Consider the following 16046-nt stretch of genomic DNA (forward strand, 5'->3'; position numbering starts at 1 on the left):
TCATCTTATGTGCCTCATTTCCCATGTTTCCTGAGGTCAGCCCTCTTAGTCTTGTTATGCCATTCTGAACTGACTTCTGTACTTCTGTCACATCAGAATGTACTCCCATCATTTTCAGGTCATTCATTAGGGTCCATATCATATATTCGCTAGGTGTCTGGGACGTCTTTTGGATTCTTTTATGTCTAGTACTGTTGTTGTCATGTTGTTAAGTTAACAGTGCAGGATACGTCTGCACCAGTGTAAGTGTTTGGTTTGCTATTCCAAAGGAGCCTCAGATCAGATGTGTTGATATCCTACAGTCATTCAGAGCCACTTCCCCATACCAGAATAGTACTAAAGCAAAGATTACCATGCTGAGACTCTCACTGCTGATGGTCCTTTAAAAAATTATGATGTGTGGTGGACATCAAAAGAAATGAATGTAAAGAAACTAAGAACAATTAAGACCTATTTAGCTCTGTCAACCTCCTCCTTCTCTTTCTCCCTTCTCCCTCTGTCCACCTCCTCCTTCTCTTTCTCCCTTCTCCCTCTGTCTACCTCCTCCTCCTGCTCCCTTCTCCCTCTGTTCACCTCCTCCTCTTGCTCCCTTCTCCCTCTGTCCACCTCCTCCTCTTGCTCCCTTCTCCCTCTGTCCACCTCCTCCTCTTGCTCCCTTCTCCCTCTGTCCACCTCCGCCTCTTGCTCCCTTCTCCCTCTGTCCACCTCCTCCCCCTGCCCCCTTCTCCCTCTGTCCACTTCCTCCTCCTGCCCCCTCCTCCCTCTATCCAACCCCTCCCTCTATCCACCTCCTCCCTCTATCCACCTCCTCCCTCTATCCACCTCCTCCATCTATCCACCTCTTCCATCTATCCACCTCCTCCCTCTATCCACCTCCTCCCTCTATCCACCTCCTCCCTCTATCCTCCTCCTCCCTCTAGCCTCCTCCTCCTCCTGCCCCCTCCTCCCTCTGTCCAACTCCTCCTCCTCTGTCCACCTCCTCCTCCTGCCCCCTCCTCCCGCTGTCCACCTCCTCCACCTGCCCCCTCCTCCCCCTGCCCCCTCCTGCCCCTGCCCCCTCCTACCCTGCCCCCTCCTTCCCCTGCCCACAACCTCTTCCTGTCTCCTCCTCCCTCTGTCCACCTCCTCCTCCTGCCCCTTTCTCCCTCTGTCCACTATCCTCCCATTGCCCCCACCTCCCTCTGTCCACCTCCTCCACCTGGCCCCTCCTCCCACTGTCCACTACCACCTCCTCCTCCTCCTCCTCCTGCTCCTCCTCCGCCTCTTTCTCCTACTCGTCCTCTTCCTCCTCCTCCTCTTCCTCATCCTCCTCCTCCCCAACTTGACATACTGTCCACCCCCTCCTCCTCCCTCCTTGTCCTACTGTCCACCTCCTCCTCCTCCCCCCTTGTCCTACTGTCCACCTCCTCCTCCTCCTCCCCCCCTTGTCCTACTGTCCACCTCCTCCTCCCCCCCCCCTTGTCCCACTGACCACCTCCTCCTCCTGCCCCCTTGTCCCTCTGTCCACCTCCTCCTGCCCCCATCTCCCTCCGTCCACCTCCTCCTCCTGCCCACTTCTCCCTCTCTCCACCTCCTCCTCCTGCCCCCTTCTCCCTCTCTCCACCTCCTCCTCCTGCCCCCTTCTCCCTCTCTCCACCTCCTCCTCCTGCCCACTTCTCCCTCTCTCCACCTCCTCCTCCTGTCCCCTTCTCCCTCTCTCCACCTCCTCCTCCTCCCCCTTGTCCCTCTCACCACCTCCTCCTCCTACCCCCTTGTCCCTCCCTTCACCTCCACCTCCTGCCCCCTTGCCCCTCTCTCCTCCTCCTCCTCCTGCCCCCTTGTCCCTCTCTCCACCTCCTCCTCCTGCCCCCTTGTCCCTCTCTCCACCTCCTTCTCCTGCCCCCTTGTCCCTCTGTCCACCTCCTCGTCCTGTACCCTTGCCCCTCTCTCCACCTCTTCCTACTGCCCCCTTGTCCCTCTGTCCACCTCCTCCTACTGCCCCTTCTCCCTCTGTCAACCTCCTCCTACTGCCCCTTCTCCCTCTGTCCACCTCCTCATACTGCCCCTTCTCCCTCTGTCCACCTCCTCCTACTGCCTCTGCTCCTTCTGTCCACCTCCTCCTACTACCCCTTCTCCCTCTGTCCACCTCCTCCTACTGCCCTTTCTCCCTCTGTCCACCTCCTCCACCTGCCCACTTCTCCCTCTGTCCACCTCCTCCACCTGCCCCCTTCTCCCTCTGTCCACCTCCTCCACTTGCCCCCTTCTCCCTCTGTCCACCTCCTCCTCCTGCCCCCTTCTCCCTCTGTCCACCTCCTCCTCCTGCCCCCTTCTCCCTCTGTCCACCTCCTCCTCCTGCCCCCTTCTCCCTCTGTCCACCTCCTCCTCCTGCCCCTTCTCCTTATGTCCACATCCTCCTCCTACCCCCTTCTCCCTATAACCACATCCTCCTCCTTCCCCCACCCCCCTCTGTCCAAATCCTCCTCCTGCCCACATCCTCCCTCTGTCCAACTCCCCCGCCTGCCCCCTCGTCCCTCTGACCCCTCCTCCCTCTGTCCAACTCCCCTGCCTGCCCCAACCTCCCTCTGTCCAACTCCTCCTCCTCTGTCCACCTCCTCCTCCTGCCACCTCCTCCATCTGTCAACCTCCTCCTCCTCCTGCCCCCTCCTCCGTCTGTCCACCTCCTCCTCCTGCCCCCTCCTCCCTCTGTCCATCACCTCCTCCTCCTGCCCCCTCCTCCCTCTGTCACCACCTCCTCCGCCTGCCCCCTCCTCCCTCTGTCCAACTCCTCCTCCTGCCCCCTCCTTCCTCTGTCCACCTCCTCCTCCTGCCCCCTCCTCCCTCTGTCCACCTCCTCCTCCTGCCCCTTCTCCCTCTGCCCACCTCCTTCTCCTGCCCCCTTCTCCCTCTGCCCACCTCCTCCTCCTGCCCCCTTCTCCCTCTGTCTACCTCCTCCCATCTGCCCCCTCCTTCTTCTGTCCACCTCCTCCCCCTGCCCTCTCCTCGCCCTGCCCCCTCCTTCCCCTTCCCACATCCTCTTCCAGTCCCCTCCTCCCTCTGTCCACCTCCTCCTCCTGCCCCCTTCTCCCTCTGTCCACCTCCTCCACCTGCCCCCTCCTCCCTCTGTCCACCTCCTCCACCTGCCCCCTCCTCCCTCTGTCCAACTCCTCCACCTGCCCCCTCCTCCCACTGTTCACCTCCTCCACCTGGCCCCTCCTCCCACTGTCCACCACCACCTCCTCCTCCTGCTCCTCCTCCACCTCTTCCTCCTACTCGTCCTCCGCCTCTTCCTCCTACTCGTCCTCCTCCTCGTCCTCCTACTCGTCCTCCTCCTCCTCCTCCTCCTCCTCCTCCTCCTCCCCCCTTGCCCTACTGTCCACCTCCTCCTCCTCCTCCTCCCCCCCTTGTCCTACTGTCCACCTCCTCCTCCCCCCCTTGTCCTACTGTCCACCTCCTCCTCCTCCCCCCCTTGTCGTACTGTCCACCTCCTCCTCCTCCCCCCTTGTCCCACTGTCCACCTCCTCCTCCTCCTCCCCCCTTGTCCCACTGTCCACCTCCTCCTCCTGCCCCCTTGTCCCTCTGTCCACCCCTCCTGCCCCCTTGTCCCTCTGTCCAACTCCTCCTGCCCCCTTCTCCGTCCGTCCACCTCCTCCTCCTGCCCCCTTGTCCCTCTCTCCATCTCCTCCTCCTGCCCCCTTGTCCCTCTGTCCACCTCCTCCTCCTGCTCCCTTGTCCCTCTATCCACCTCCTCCTACTACCCTTTTGTCCCTCTGTCCACCTCCTCCTACTGCCCCCTTGTCCCTCTGTCCACCTGCTCCTCCTGCCCCCTACTCCCTCTGTCCACCTCCTCCTCCTGCCCCCTTCTCCCTATGTCCACCTCCTCCTCCTGCCCCCTTCTCCCTCTGTCCACCTCCTCCACCTGCCCCCTTCTTCCTCTGTCCACCTCCTCCAGCTGCCCCCTTCTACCTCTGTCCACATCCTTCCCCTGCCCCCTTCTCCCTCTGTCCACCTCCTCCTCCTGCCCCTTCTCCCTCTGTCCACCTACTCCTCCTGCACCCCCTGCGGGTCCGGGGGTAAGAATTGGCCCGCGGTATTCCTGCCTGTCATAAGAGGCGACTAAATGTTGTCTCAAACTTTTCGACCTTAATGTAATGGTCCCCAAAGTGGTTTGACCACTAGATTTAAAAATTTTCTGTTAGTGCGTACCATTTGGGGAAGGACACCTTACGTGGTGCATTCTATATCCATCTTGCCCTCAGATCTGGCACAACCGATTTTGACATGGAGTTGGTCTTACACCGTGCATCCGGCCACGTCAGCTGCAGTGTGTTCCGGTGGAATACATGCCCTCCATTGTGCACTTCCATCTTCGCACTGATGACACATATGGATATTTGACACCCGACATCCAGCACGGTAGCCAGTCCATTGTGGTGGGGTCGTCATGTACCCTCTTGGTGGTAGCCCCCTGGCTACACAGGGATCACACTGCTGATGCCCCTGAGCTGCTGGGGTTTCTTCACAACCAGTTGCTCCTGCTCCTTCTACTTCAGGAGCAACACCCTCCCCCCCCAACACTCGGGGACATCAGTTCCCCCTTCCCAGCCGGAGAAGTGTAAGACTTCTTTGGCTCCTCTCGCAAGGGAGGGGCCCCTTGTGGACCTCCCTTCGCAATTTCCGACCAGCGGCACAGCAGACACCCTCAAGTGGCTCAAACAACCACCAGTCTCTGATCGTAGGGCCTCACGGTCGTCGTCCGTCCCTGAGACTGACCCTGTGAAGCCCTCCAAGCCTGAACCACTGAAGGCACTACGCGAGAAACAGAAACAGAAGCAGAAGAAAGTTCCCAAGAATACCGACATTGCAGTGGCACCCATCCCACCGCTTCCTCCAAGCTCTGCATCTGCGGACGAGGTGGAGATTCTGGCGTCCACTGAGGACCTCGAACTCGCCGGTCCCTCAGACGCCATGGATAGCGCTAGCACCGGTGCTCGGTTGGAGGCAGCAGGTGACCCAGCGGTGTAATCTGCCTTCCAAGTCCCCTTACGCCTCTCTCAGGCATGGCCAATAACATCCTCCAGTGGAACTACGGTGGTTTCTTCCACCATCTAGCTGAGCTTCGACAATTTATCAGCCTTCATCCTTTTCTCTGCATTGCTCTGCAGGAAACTTGGTTTCCAGCAATGCAAACCCCCGCCCTCCATGGCTATCGGGGTTATTATAAGAACTGAGCAGCTTATGCAAGGGTGTCTGGTGGCGTCTGCATCTATGTCCTTAACTCTCTTCACAGCGAGTCTGTCCCTCTACAAACGGCTTTAGAGGCTGTCGCTGTTAGGGTGTGGACGCCACAGGCTATTACTGTCTGCAGTCTTTACCTTCCACCGGATGGTGATGTCGCGCAGCATGAGCTGGCTGCGCTGCTGGCCCAATTGCCGCCACCTTTCTTGTTACTGGGCGATTTCAATGCCCACAACCCTCTATGGGGTGAGACTGTCTCCGATGACTGCGGTCGTGCCGTGGAGCATTTGTTGGCTCAGCTCAACCTTAGCCTCTTGAACACCGGTGCTCCCACGCATTTCAGTGTGGCCCATGGCTCGTTCTCGGCCATCGATCTCTCTCTTTGCAGCCCCGGACTTGTGCCATCCCTCCACTGGAGAGTGCATCCTCACCTGTGTGGTAGTGACCATTTTCCCATCTATTTGTCACTGCCCCAGTGTCACTCTTCTGGGCGCCTGCCCCGCTGGGCTCTCCACAGGGCTGACTGGCCGGCTTTTACTTCCACTGCAACCATCGAGTCTCCCCCACAGGGTGACATTGACGAGGTGGTCCGTGTCTTAACCACGTCAATCATTTCGGCAGCAGAGGCTGCCATCCCCCACTCTTCTGGACTCCCTCGGAGGAAGGCTGTGCCCTGGTGGTAGCCGGAGATTGCTGAGGCTATTCGCGACCGTAGGCAGGCCCTCCAGCATCATAGGTGGCACCCGTCTCTAGAGACCCTCATTGCCTTTAAGAGGCTCCGTGCCTTGGCCCGTCGTCTTATTGCACGGCGTAAGCAGGAGTACTGGGAGAGGTATGTCTCATCCTTGGGCTCCCGTGTCTCCCCCTTGCTCATGTGGTTCCGGATCCGGCGGATTTATGGATACCAAACCCCTATGGGTGTCCCTGGGATCTCCTTGGACGGCGCTGTCTGCACGGACGCTGCTGCCATTGCTGAACGCCTTGCTGCGCACTTTGCTAAGAGCTCTGTGACTGCAACTTATCCCCCCGCCTTTCGCTCTCTAGTGGAGCGAGCCGAGCAGACGCCGTTATCATTCCACACACGTCGTTCTGAAAAATACAATGCTCCTTTCAGCGAGAGGGAATTCCTCGCTGCCCTCACCGATTGCTCTGATACGGCACCAGGACCAGACTGCATCCATGCACAGATGCTGAAGCATCTCTCCAGGGACTGCCAGAGACACATCCTCACCATCTTTAACTGCATTTGGAGTGAGGGTGTGTTCCCGTCGCAATGGCGAGAGGGTGTTATTGTCCCCATCTTGAAGCCCAGTGCGGACCCACTGGCGATGGACAGCTATCATCCCATTACCCTCACCAACGTTTTGTGCAAATTGCGCGAACGTATGGTGGGGCGGCGTTTGTGTTGGGTCCTTGAGTCGCGCGGTCTCCTCGCTCCATCCCAGGGTGGCTTCCGTCGGGGCCGGTCTGCAGCGGACAATTTGGTGCGGCTGGAATCTGCTATCTGTACGGCCTTTGCCCGACGTCAGCATCTCGTTGCTGTCTTTTTTGATCTGCGGAAGTCGTATGACACCACATCCTTGCTACATTGCATGAGTGGGGTCTTTGTGGTCGGCTTCTGGCTTTTCTTCAAACCTTTTTATTGCGCCGCTCTTTCCGGGTGCAAGTCGGTGCCACCTCTAGTTCCTCTTATACACAGGAAAATGGGGTCCTGCAGGGCTCAGTGTTGGGCGTCTCCTTATTTCTAGTGGCCATTAATGGTCTGGCTGCAGCCGTGGGGTCGTCGGTGTCTCCTTCTTTGTATGCCGACGACTTCTGCATCTCCTTTAGCTCCACGACCACTGGAGTCGCCGAACGCAGGCTGCAAGTAGCCATTCGCAAGGCAGCATCATGGGCGCTGACTCATGGTTTTCAGTTCTCTGCAGCCAAGACTCGAGTTATGCACTTCTGCAGGCATCGGATGGTCCACCATCATCCTGAACTTTACCTCAACGGCCACCTGCTTGAAGTGGTGGACACATGACGCTTCTTAGGACTCGCGTTTGATGCCCGGCTCACATGGGTTCCTCATATTACTCAGCTGAAGCAAAAGTGCTGGCGGCACCTCAACGCCCTCCGCTGCCTGAGCCACACATCTTGGGATGCGGATCGCTGCATGCTGTTGTGATTGTACAGGGCCCTTGTGCAGTCCAGGCTTGATTATGGGAGCCTGGCCTATGGGTCTGCACCACCCTCTGTGTTGACGTTGTTAGACCCCATACACCACTGTGGGGCTCGGCTTGCAACTGGCGCTGTTCTTACGAGCCCCGTGGATAGTCTACTGGTGGAGGCCGGGGTTCCCCCGCTGCGGATTCACCGCCATCGATTGCTCACCGACTATGCTGTCGACGTGCATTGCTCGCCGGGCCATCCCAATTGTCGCCTGCTTTTCCCTGACATGGTCCTCCATCTGCCTGAAAGGCAACCTAGGTCTGAGCTTTCCATAGCTGTCTGCGTCCAGTCCCTGCTGTCGGAACTGGGGTCATTCCCTCTTCTGCCTCCCTTCCGGGTCAGTGCACCTATGCCTCCCTGGTGTTTGCCCCGGCCGTCCGTCCGTCTGGACTTGGCACAGGGATCCAAGGACTCGGTTCCGCCTGTGGCCCTCCGTCGCCGTTTTCTTGCGCTCCTTGCCTCATTTTCGGGCTGTGAGACTGTCTACACTGATGGTTCCCTGGTTGATGGTCGCACTGCATACGCTTTTGTTCACGCTGCCCATGTTGAACAGCGCTCCTTGCCGGCTGGCTGCTGTATTTTTACTGCAGAGCTGGTGGCCATATTGCGCGCTCTTGAGCATATGCGTTCCTGCTCAGGTACGTCCATCGTCATCTGCAGTGACTCCCTGAGCGGCCTCCAGGCCATCAACCGCTGCTATACCTCTTCTCCTCTGGTGTCCTCTATTCAGGAGTCTGTTTCCGCCATTACCCGTTCTGGTCGTTCGGTGGTCTTTGTTTGGACGCCAGGTCACATTAGCATACCGGGGAACGAATGTGTGGACAGGCTGGCCAAAGGGGCGATCGACGCCCCAGCTTTGGAGATTGGCCTCACGGCTCGCAATCAGCAGCTGGTGTTGCGCCGTAAGGTGCTTGGGATGTGGACTGCTGAGTGGCGTGGCATGACATCCCCGAATAAACTGCGGGCTGTTAAGGAGACGACCGATGTGTGCCGCTCCTTCCTGCGGACTTCTCGCAGGGACTCTGTCATCCTGTGTCGGCTCCGCATTGGCCATACCTACCTGACGCACGGTCATCTTTTGCGTCAGGAGGATCCCCCCCCTGTGTCGGTGTGGGTCCCGGCTGACAGTCGCCCACATTTTGTTGGAGTGTCCCCAACTGCGCACCCTCCGGCTGTCTTTTAGTCTCCCGGGCACTTTGCCTTTGGTTTTCTGCGACGATACCTCCATGGCTGATGACGTTTTTAATTTTATCCATGGTAGACCTTTTTATGGTTCCATTTAGGGAGGTCCTGCACCTTTCCCTTTCTGTGTCTTTTGTCCTCGCGTCTCTCAAAATTTGTTGCTGTTTTGGTGTTTAATCTGATGGTTGACTCTTTCCCTTTTTTTTGTTCTCGTGGTCAGTCAACCAGTCTCCGGCCACCTTCTTTTCTTCTGTCTCTTTCTGTCTGGTGTTCATCTGTTCTCTTCTGATCTGTAGTGTTTGTTGCTGCTTTTGTGTTCTTTCAGTGCCTGGCGGGGAGTCTCCTCCCCCCTTTGATTTTTACCTGCTCCGCAAATTTTCGGCTCGCCTGTTTTTGGAATGGGGGACTGATGACCTTCGCTGTTTAGTCCCCCTTAAACATCCCAACAACCACCACCTCCTCCTGCCCCCTTCTCCCTCTGTCCACCTCCTCCTCCTGCCCCCTTCTCCCTCTGTCCACTTCCTCCTCCTGCCCCCTTCTCCCTCTGTCCACCTACTCCTCCAGTCCCCTTCTCTCTCTTTCCACCTCCTCATACTGCCCCCTTCCTCCTATTGCCCCCTTCTCTCTCTGTCCACCTCCTCCTCCTGCCACCTTCTCTCTCTGTCCACCTCCTCCTCCTGCCTCCTTCTTTCTCTGTCCACCTCCTCCTCCTGCCCCCTTCTCTCTCAGTCCACCTCCTCCTCCTGCCACTTCTCTCTCTGTCCACCTCCTCCTCCTGCCCCTTCTCTCTCTGTCCACCTCCTCCTCCTGCCCCCTCCTCTCTCTGTCCACCTCCTCCTCCTGCTCCTTCTCTCTCTGTCCACCTCCTCCTGCTGCCCACTCCTCCCTCTGTCCGCCTCCTCCTGCTGCCCCCTCGTCCCTCTGTCTGCCTCCTCCTGCTGCCCCCTCCTGCCTCTGTCCGCCAGCTCCTGCTGCCCCCTCCTCCCTCTGTCCGCCACCTCCTGCTGCCCCCTCCTCCGTCTGTCCGCCTCCTCCTGCTGCCCCCTCCTCCCTCTGTCTGACTCCTCCTCGTCCTGCCCCTTCCTCCCTCTGTCCGCCACCTCCGCGTCCTGCCACCCCCTCCCACTGTCCGCCTCCTCCTCGTCCTGCCACCTCCTCCCACTGTCCGCCTCCTCCTCGTCCTGCCCTCTCCTCCCACTGACCGCCTCTTCCTCGTCCTGCCCCCTCTTCCCTCTGTCCGCCTCTTCCTCGTCCTCCCCCTCCTCCCTCTGTCCGCCTCTTCCTCGTCCTGCCCCCTCCTCCCTCTGTCCGCCTCTTCCTCGTCCTGCCCCCTCTTCCCTCTGTCCGCCTCTTCCTCGTCCTGCCCACTCTTCCCTCTGTCAGCCTCTTCCTTGTCCTGCCCCCTCTTACCTTTGTCCGCCTCTTCCTCGTCCTGGCGCCTCCCCCTCTGTCCGCCTCCTCGTCGTCCTGCCCCTCCTCCCTCTGTCCGCCTCCTCCTCGTCTTGTCCCCTCTGCCCTCTGTCCGCCTTCTCCTCGTCCTGTCCCCTCCTCCCTCTGTCCGCCTCCTCCTCGTCCTGTCGCCTCCTCCCACGGTCCGTCTCCTCCTCGTCCTGTCCCCTCCTCCTCCACTTTCTGCCTCCTCCTCTTCCTGCCCTCTCCTCCTCCACTTTCTCTTCCTGCCCCCTCCTTCCTCAGTCCTCAACCTCCTCCTCCTCCCCCTCCTCCTCCTCCTGCCCCCTCCTCCCTTTGCCCGCCTCCTCATCGTCCTGCCCCTCCTCCCACTGTCCGCCTCCTCCTCGTCTTGTCCCCTCCTCCCTCTAACCACCTCCTCCTCGTCCTGTCCCCTCCTCCCTCTGTCCGCCTTCTCCTCGTCTTGTCCCCTCCTCCCTCTGTCTGCCACCTCCTCCTGCCCCCTCCTCCTCCTCCTGCCCCCTCCTCCTCCTCCTCCACCCTCCTCCTCCTCGTGCCCCCTCCTCCTCCTCCTGCCCCTTCCTCCTCCTCCTGCCCCCTCCTCCTCCTGCTGTCCCCTCCACCCTCTGTCCGCCTCCTCTTGCTGCCCCCTCCTCCCATTGTCCGCCTCCTCCTGCTGCCCCCTCCTCCCTCTGTCCGCCTCCTCCTGCTGCCCCCTCCTCCCTCTGTCCGCCTCCTCCTCCTGCCACCTCCTCGCTCTGTCCGCCTCCTCCTGCTGCCCCCTCCTCCCTCTGTCCGCCTCCTCCTGCTGCCCCCTCCTCCCTCTGTCCGCCTCCTCCTGCTGCCCCCTCCTCTGTCTGTCGGCCGCCTCCTGCTGCCCCCTCCTCCGTCTGTCCGCCTCCTCCTGCTGCCCCCTCCTCCCTCTCTCTGCCTCATCCTGCTGCCCCCTCCTCCCTCTGTCCGCCTCCTCCTGCTGCCCCCTCCTCCGTTTGTCCGCCTCCTCCTGCTGCCCCCTCCTCCCTCTGTCCGCCTCCTCTTCCTGCCCCTGCACCCTCTGTCAGCCTCCTCTTCCTGTGCCCTCCACCCTCTGTCCGCCTCCTCTTCCTGCCCCCTCCTCCCTCTGTCCGCCTCCTCTTCCTGCCCCCTCCTCCCTCTGTCCGCATCCTCTTCCTGCCCCCTATTCCTGCCCCCTCCTCCCTCTGCCTGCCTCCTCCTCCTGCCCCTTCCTCCCTCTTTCCGACTCCTCCTCCTCCTCCTGCCCCATTCTCCTCTGTCCGCCTCCTCCTCCTCCTCCTGCCCCATTCTCCTCTGCCCGCCTCCTCCTCCTCCACCTGCCCCCTTCTCCCTCTGTCCGCCTCCTCCTCCTGCCCTCTTCTCCCTCTGTCCGCCTCCTCCACCTGCCCCCTTCTCCCTCTGTCCGCCTCCTCCTCCTGCCCCCTTCTTCCTCTGTCGGCCTCCTCCTCCTGCCCCCTTCTTCCTCTGTCCGCCTCCTCCAACTGCCCCCTTCTCCCTCTGTCTGCCTCCTCCTCCTGCCCCCTTCTCCCTCTGTCCTCCTCCTCCTCCTGCCCCCTCCTCCCTCTGTCTGCCTCCTCCTCCTGCCCCCTTCTCCCTCTGTCTGCCTCCTCCTCCTGCCCCCTTCTCCCTCTGTCTGCCTCCTCCTCCTGCCCCCTTCTCCCTCTGTCCGCCTCCTCCTCCTGCCCCCTTCTTCCACTGCCCGCTCGTCCTCCTGCCCCCTTCTCCATCTGTCCGCCTCCTCCTCCTGCCCCCTTCTCCCTCTGCCCGCCTCCTCCTCCTGCCCCCTCCTCCCTCTGTCCGCCTCCTCCTCCTGCCCCCTTCTCCCTCTGCCCGCCTCCTCCTCCTGCCCCCTCCTCCTCCTGCCCCCTCCTCCCTCTGCCCGCCTCCTCCTCCTCCTCCTGCCCCCTTCTCCTCTGTCCGCCTCCTCCTCCTGCCCCCTCCTCCTCACTCTGTCTGTCCCTTCGTCCTCCTCCTCCCCCCTCCTCCTCACTCTGTCCGTCTCCTCGTCCTCCTCCTGCCCCCTCCTCCTCACACTGTCCGTCTCCTCGTTCTCCTCGTGCCCCCTCCTCCTCACTCTGTCCGTCTCCTCGTCCTCCTCCTGCCCCCTCCTCCTCACTCTGTCCGTCTCCTCGTCCTCTTCTTGCCCCCTCCTCCTCATTCTGTCCGTCTCCTCGTTCTGCTCCTGCCCCCTCGTCCTCACTCTGTCCCCTCGTCCTCCTCCTGCCCCCTCCTCCTCACTCTGACCGTCTCCTCGTCCTCCTCCTGCCCCCACCTCCTCACTCTGTCCGTCTCCTCGTCCTCCTACTGCCCCCTCCTCCTCCTACTCTGTCCACTTCCTCCTCCTCCTCCTCCTACTCTGTCCTCCTCCTCCTCCTTCTCCTCCTCCTCCTCCTACTCTGTCCTCCTCCTCCTCCTCCTTCTCCTCCTCCTCCTCCTCCTCCTCCTCCTCCTGCCCCCTTCTCACTCTGTCCATCTCATCCTCCTCCTCCCCCTTCTCACTCTGTCCTCCTCTCCCTCCCCCTCCTCTCCCTCCTCCTCCTCTCCCTCCTCCCCCTTCCCTCCTCCTCTGCCTCTTCTGCTCCCCCCTCCTCTCCCTCCACTGCACCCTCTCCCTCCTTCTCCTCTGCCCTCCTACCTCCCTCCTGCCTCCCTCCTCCCTCCTCCCTCTGCCCTCCTGCCTCCCTCCTGCCTCCCTCCTCCCTGTGCCCTCCTGCCTCCCTCCTCCCTCTTCCCTCTGCCCTCCCTCCCGCCTCCCTCCTCCCTCCTCCCTGTGCCCTGCTGCCTTCCTCCTCCCTCTTCCCTCTGCCCTCCTCCCTCCTCCTCCCTCCTCCCTCTGCCCTCCTCCCTCCTCCTCCTTCTGCCCTCCTCCCTCCTCCTCCCTCCTCCCTCTGCCCTCCTTCCTCCCTCCTCCCTCCTCCCTCCTCCCTCCTCCCTCCTCCCTCTGCCCTCCTGCCTCCCTCCGCCCTCCTGCCTCCCCCCTTCTCTTGCCGGCTCTTGCCGGCTCCCCCCTTCTCCCGCCGGCTCCCCCCGTCTCCCGTCGGCTCCCGCCGGCTCCAGCTGGGGCCCCCTCCCTCCCTTCCCTCCGCCTCTTTTTTTCTCTTCCATCCCCCTCCTCCTCCTCGCCCACCTCCTCCCTCTGGCCACCTACTACTTCCCCCTATCTCTGTCCACTCCCACTGTTCTTCTCCTTTCCCTCCTCATCCCCTCTTTTCTCACCAAACCCCCTTCACCTTCCCTCCCTCCATCATTCTCCCTCCCTCCGTTGTCCTCCTCCTCCTCCCCTCCTCTTCATCCCCATCATGTCCACCCCTATTCTGCTCCCTTTCTCTATCCATCACCCCAGTGTTTCTCCCATCCCCATTCCAGTGGAAGGTTGTTTGTTTTACCCATACAGTACTTTTCTCCATATGGTGAACTACATGTGTATCAAGCTCAGTTGAAACTGATCTACGGGCTTAGGTGGAGATTTTGAATTTATGCATATGTCATATATCTGGCACACACATATGTTAGATTTTCTGCTGTTTTACACTATACAACTCCATGGGGAATGGTAAATTTATCTACTGGCCATGTTGTTTGATATTTGGTCTCAAAACACATTAGCAAAATTATTACTTTTCTGCAATGCTCAATCTCACGACCTGGTTGACACACTGAGCAGCACAAATAAGAGACTTATTGCAGTTCATACTTTTAGATGCATTCCAAGTCAAGTGAATACAGGAAATAAATACCAACTGGCCACTTTTGAACATTTGTTACCTCTTCTCACCCACACACCCGCCCCTCGTGGTAGTAGAAAATCTTACTCAAACAGTATTTTTGAGTAAACAAGAATTCATATACCCAACAAATTTGGTTGAAATTTCATTTGTATCCCTATGAAATGTGGCTACCTCTTAACCCAACAGTGCTTCTTTACAGATAGGAAGTAACCAGTTAACTCCCAGATCTGTAAGCAATTGAGCTACCCTGCATAAAGCAGCTTTCAACTTCTGATTACACATATCATAATGTGTTAAATATTTGTAATTGGATATGTACACAAGATAAAGTTTAGAAATGGTTTGAAATTATGTTGAAAGGTTGCAGGAAGTCACTATGTGCCTTCATTATCAAATACTGGATAACTACAGTCTGAGTAATTTGGACTCCATTTTAAGAAGAGTTAGTTTTTCATGCAACTCAGTGTTTATGTTATCATATCTCCTAAAAGATGAAGCATACGGTGGTATATGTTTGAAGATCCTTTCAGTGGTATATGTAGATACTGCCTGCAAAATATTTCGTGAATAGTTAATTAGTAAGGAAGTAATATTTTCCATTCTATTTTGGGTAGGTAGAAAACAGTTTATGATTGACAACTCAAATTGGTGGTAACACAGAGATTGGTGGAAGAAACAAATGGTTCCTGAGGTCAAAAATGGTGTAGTTCATGAAGTGAACAGCTAACAGAAAAAAAGTCCAGAGCATAGCAAAGTTACCATAACTGTATATGTGTAGTCCAGGAAACAGTCCAAACCAAAAATGTAATTTGAGGCAAGGTCAAAGCTCTGCTGATCAATGGCATGTATATAATGCTTCAGTTAAGTACCAAGACTGAATGGCAAGTTTTGGGAAATGGTATTTACAGGCAGTCTTGCATCAGTGGATGGCTCCACATGGCATGCTTGTTGTTGTGGCGCCTCACGTGGGAGAGATATGCCACTGGAGTATGCAGCCTAAGTATCTCGAACCTATTCTCCATATACTAACCCCCCCCCCCCCCCCCAAATCATCACATTGGGCTGGAAATGGCCTGACCTGTGCTAACTTTGTAGAGGAAGGTGAGAGCTCTGATAAAGGTTCCCATCAAAGGCCATCAACAAGACTGGCCAGGTCCAATGCCTGTGCAGGCAGTGATACCACCAACCAGTCTGGGCACAGATTGGACCTGTCTGCAGGGGAGTGGGTGCCAGCCATGTAGAAGATGGGAACAATAATTTGACCTCCATTGACACCTGAGTCTGAAGATTTTCCACCTCTGTTGATTATGTGGTGAGGGGGTCACTGGTGTTTGTGGCAGCAGAAAGTGGCCTAGGTGGTGGAAGTGGTTCCATCTCAGTTGGCTATTATTACTGATACTTCTTGACATCCTATCAACGCCAAACATGAGGTCATAGGTTTTAGCAGAAGCAGGCAGGCTGTTGGACAGGTATGTCCCATTTCCAGTTACATAGATGTCACCCATTTGCCAGCTGAGGGGAAAGTGGGTGACTCAATATGATGAGAGTTGGTTTTGATGCCTGACTGGATGCTTCTAGCTCATTGCAACCCCAAACATTTGCCACCCCTTTTCACCAGTGACAGTGCGTTGAGATAACCCAGGTTCTGTCTGAAAGTACGGCCCAGACTTGGGAGCTTGTGCAGTAAGGTAGCTGAGTGCACTGCTGGAGAGACAACTGAGCCAGGTGCAGCAGGTCAAAGAGGGTGCACCAATTCAAAATTTTGGTCAGGATACATCCATTAACAGCAGTGGACCAGTAGCTGATGAGGAAGCTGGTGCATGTGCCCCCAGAGTTGCACATAGGTATTTTGAAGGTCCTGACCATTTGCTCAGCTTCCAAACTGGAAGTGGGGTGGAAAGGAATGTTTATCAGACGCTCAATGCCATTGCTTTGATAAAAATCTTAAAATGCAAACGCAGTACACTGAGGTCCATTGTGAGAAACCAGAGTGGAAGGTGCACCATCTACTGCAAATATGATGAATAGGGCACAGGTGGTAACTGCTGTGGTGGTGGTGGTGGTGGTGGTGGTAAACATTCATGCCACATAGGTAGAGTCAGAGAGGACATCGACAAGTCCCAACCATATTCTCCTCATAAACATAAAGCAAAATCAATATGCATTCTTTGTTGGGGCAGTCAGGGTGCAGCCAAGGGTGGGGCTGATTGAGTGTGGCTGCAGCTCAATTAGTTCCAGATGGTGTGTTTTATGATGGTGTGAATACTAGGCCAGGACACATTACAC

General features: G+C 57.9%; 2 protein-coding genes across 2 annotated transcripts; both read right to left on the reverse strand.

Moving 5' to 3' along the window:
• Positions 1–463: 463 nt before the first annotated feature.
• LOC124722762 (glycine-rich cell wall structural protein 1.8-like) lies at positions 464–2613 on the reverse strand. Its single transcript, XM_047247899.1, has 3 exons — positions 2175–2613; positions 1472–2076; positions 464–763 (listed from the first exon to the last, which is right to left on the reverse strand). The coding sequence occupies exons 1-3, from the start codon at positions 2611–2613 to the stop codon at positions 464–466; spliced, it is 1344 nt and encodes a 447-aa protein (XP_047103855.1).
• A 1147-nt stretch (positions 2614–3760) lies between these two features.
• Positions 3761–12505, reverse strand: LOC124722763 (spore wall protein 2-like). The gene is made up of 5 exons (XM_047247900.1): positions 12388–12505; positions 11205–12208; positions 10018–11056; positions 9560–9967; positions 3761–4035 (listed from the first exon to the last, which is right to left on the reverse strand). Exons 1-5 carry the CDS (start codon positions 12503–12505, stop codon positions 3761–3763), a joined length of 2844 nt encoding a protein of 947 aa, XP_047103856.1.
• Positions 12506–16046: the final 3541 nt, after the last annotated feature.

This window comes from Schistocerca piceifrons, chromosome X, assembly GCF_021461385.2.
Source record: "Schistocerca piceifrons isolate TAMUIC-IGC-003096 chromosome X, iqSchPice1.1, whole genome shotgun sequence".
NCBI lineage: Eukaryota > Metazoa > Arthropoda > Insecta > Orthoptera > Acrididae > Schistocerca > Schistocerca piceifrons.